We start from the raw sequence: 1,741 nt of genomic DNA on the forward strand, positions 1-1,741 counted from the left end.
CCACCTATGCCAGGGAGTCCTCTGTTACCATACCTGTCGGTATCAGAGAAAGCTTTCAAGTGCATGCTCGCCCAGCATGATGAAGAGGGAAAAAAGGAACATGCCATCTACTATTTGAGTAAGAAGTTTACCTCTTGCGAAGTGCAGTATACGCTTGTAGAGAAGACCTGTTATGCTTTAACCTGAATGTTGTGCTTTAACCTGAATTGCCCAAAAATTGAGGCACTACCTATCAGTGTTTACCACTCACCTCATCTCCCGAATGGATCCGCTAAGATACATTTTCCCGCAACTAATGCCCATAGGAAAATTGGCTTAATGGAAAATGCTACTGAGCGAATTCAACATCGTGTACATGGCGCAAAAGGCAATCAAAGGACAAGCCCTGGCGGACCTGCTGGCAGAAAGTCCTGTGGATGAAGAACTGGAACCATTATAGACTTTCTTCCCGGGCGAGAAAGTGATGGCCATGGAAGAAGAGATGGCGGAACCATATTCGGGCTGGAGACTGTTCTTCGATGGAAAAGTCAATTACCAAGGATCAGGCATCGGAGCAGTGTTGATATCGAAAACAGGTCAACACTATCCGATGGCCGTAAAGATCGACTTTAGATGGACCAACAATATGGCGGAATACGAAGCATGTATCCTAGGCCTCAGGATGGCACTGGACAAGAACATACAAGAATTATTGGTAATCAGGGACTCCGATTTTCTCATCAATCAAATGAAAGGAAATTGGGCAACCAAAAATGTTAAAATACTCCCATATGTGAATATGTCACAAAGATTGTGTGGAAGATTCAAGAGTATTGACTTCAGGCATACTCCAAGGGCCCAGAATGAGTTCGCAGACACATTGGCCACGATAGCGTCTATGATCCAACATCCTGAGAGCGCCCGCATTAATCTGTTAGAGATCACACTGAGGGAAGAGCAGGCTCACTGTGCCTATGTAGAGGCTAAGCTAGATGGCCAACCATGGTACGTCGACATCAAGGCCTACCTGGAAAAAGGGGAATATCCTCTAGAGAGTTCGGCAAATCAAAAGAAAATCATCAGGAGATTGGCCAATGGTTTCTTCTTGAACAAGGAAGTACTGTACAAAAGGACCCCTGAACTCCGGTTGCTCAGATGCGTGGATGCCGAAGAGGCCACAAAATTACTTAAAGAAGTGCACGCGAGGACATGCGGACCCCACATGAATGGATTTGTCCTCACTAAGAAAATCCTGAGGACAAGATATTACTGGATGACCATGGAACATGACTCCTGTAAATTCATGCAAAAGTGCCATCAGTGTCAGATACATGGGGATCTGATCAAGGTTCCACCCACAGAATTACATGCAATGAGTTCTCCTTGGCCTTTCGTGGCGTGGGGAATGGATGTTATAGCACCCGTTGAGCCTCCGGTCTCCAACGGGGATCACTTCATCTTAGTCGTCATAGACTACTTCACCAAATAGGTAAAAGCAACTTCCCACAAATCAGTGACCAAGAAAGTCATGGATGACTTCGTCAACAACAATCTGATATGTCATTTCGGTGTGCCGGAATCTGTCATCATGTACAATGGTGCCAATATGAACGACCATTTGATAAAAGACATCAGTGAACAATTCAAAATCACTCACAGGAACTCTACCGCCTATCGGCCACAGATGAATGGAGCCGTAGAGGCTGCCAACAAGAACATCAAAAGGATTTTGAGGAAGATGGTCGACAACTACAAAAATTGG

General features: G+C 45.1%; 1 protein-coding gene across 1 annotated transcript; it reads left to right on the forward strand.

Moving 5' to 3' along the window:
* The first annotated feature begins 463 nt into the window (after positions 1–463).
* Positions 464–1,468, forward strand: LOC132047457 (uncharacterized). Its single transcript, XM_059438497.1, has one exon. It carries the CDS (start codon positions 464–466, stop codon positions 1,466–1,468), a length of 1,005 nt encoding a protein of 334 aa, XP_059294480.1.
* The last annotated feature ends 273 nt before the right edge of the window (positions 1,469–1,741 follow it).

This window comes from Lycium ferocissimum, chromosome 2, assembly GCF_029784015.1.
Source record: "Lycium ferocissimum isolate CSIRO_LF1 chromosome 2, AGI_CSIRO_Lferr_CH_V1, whole genome shotgun sequence".
NCBI lineage: Eukaryota > Viridiplantae > Streptophyta > Magnoliopsida > Solanales > Solanaceae > Lycium > Lycium ferocissimum.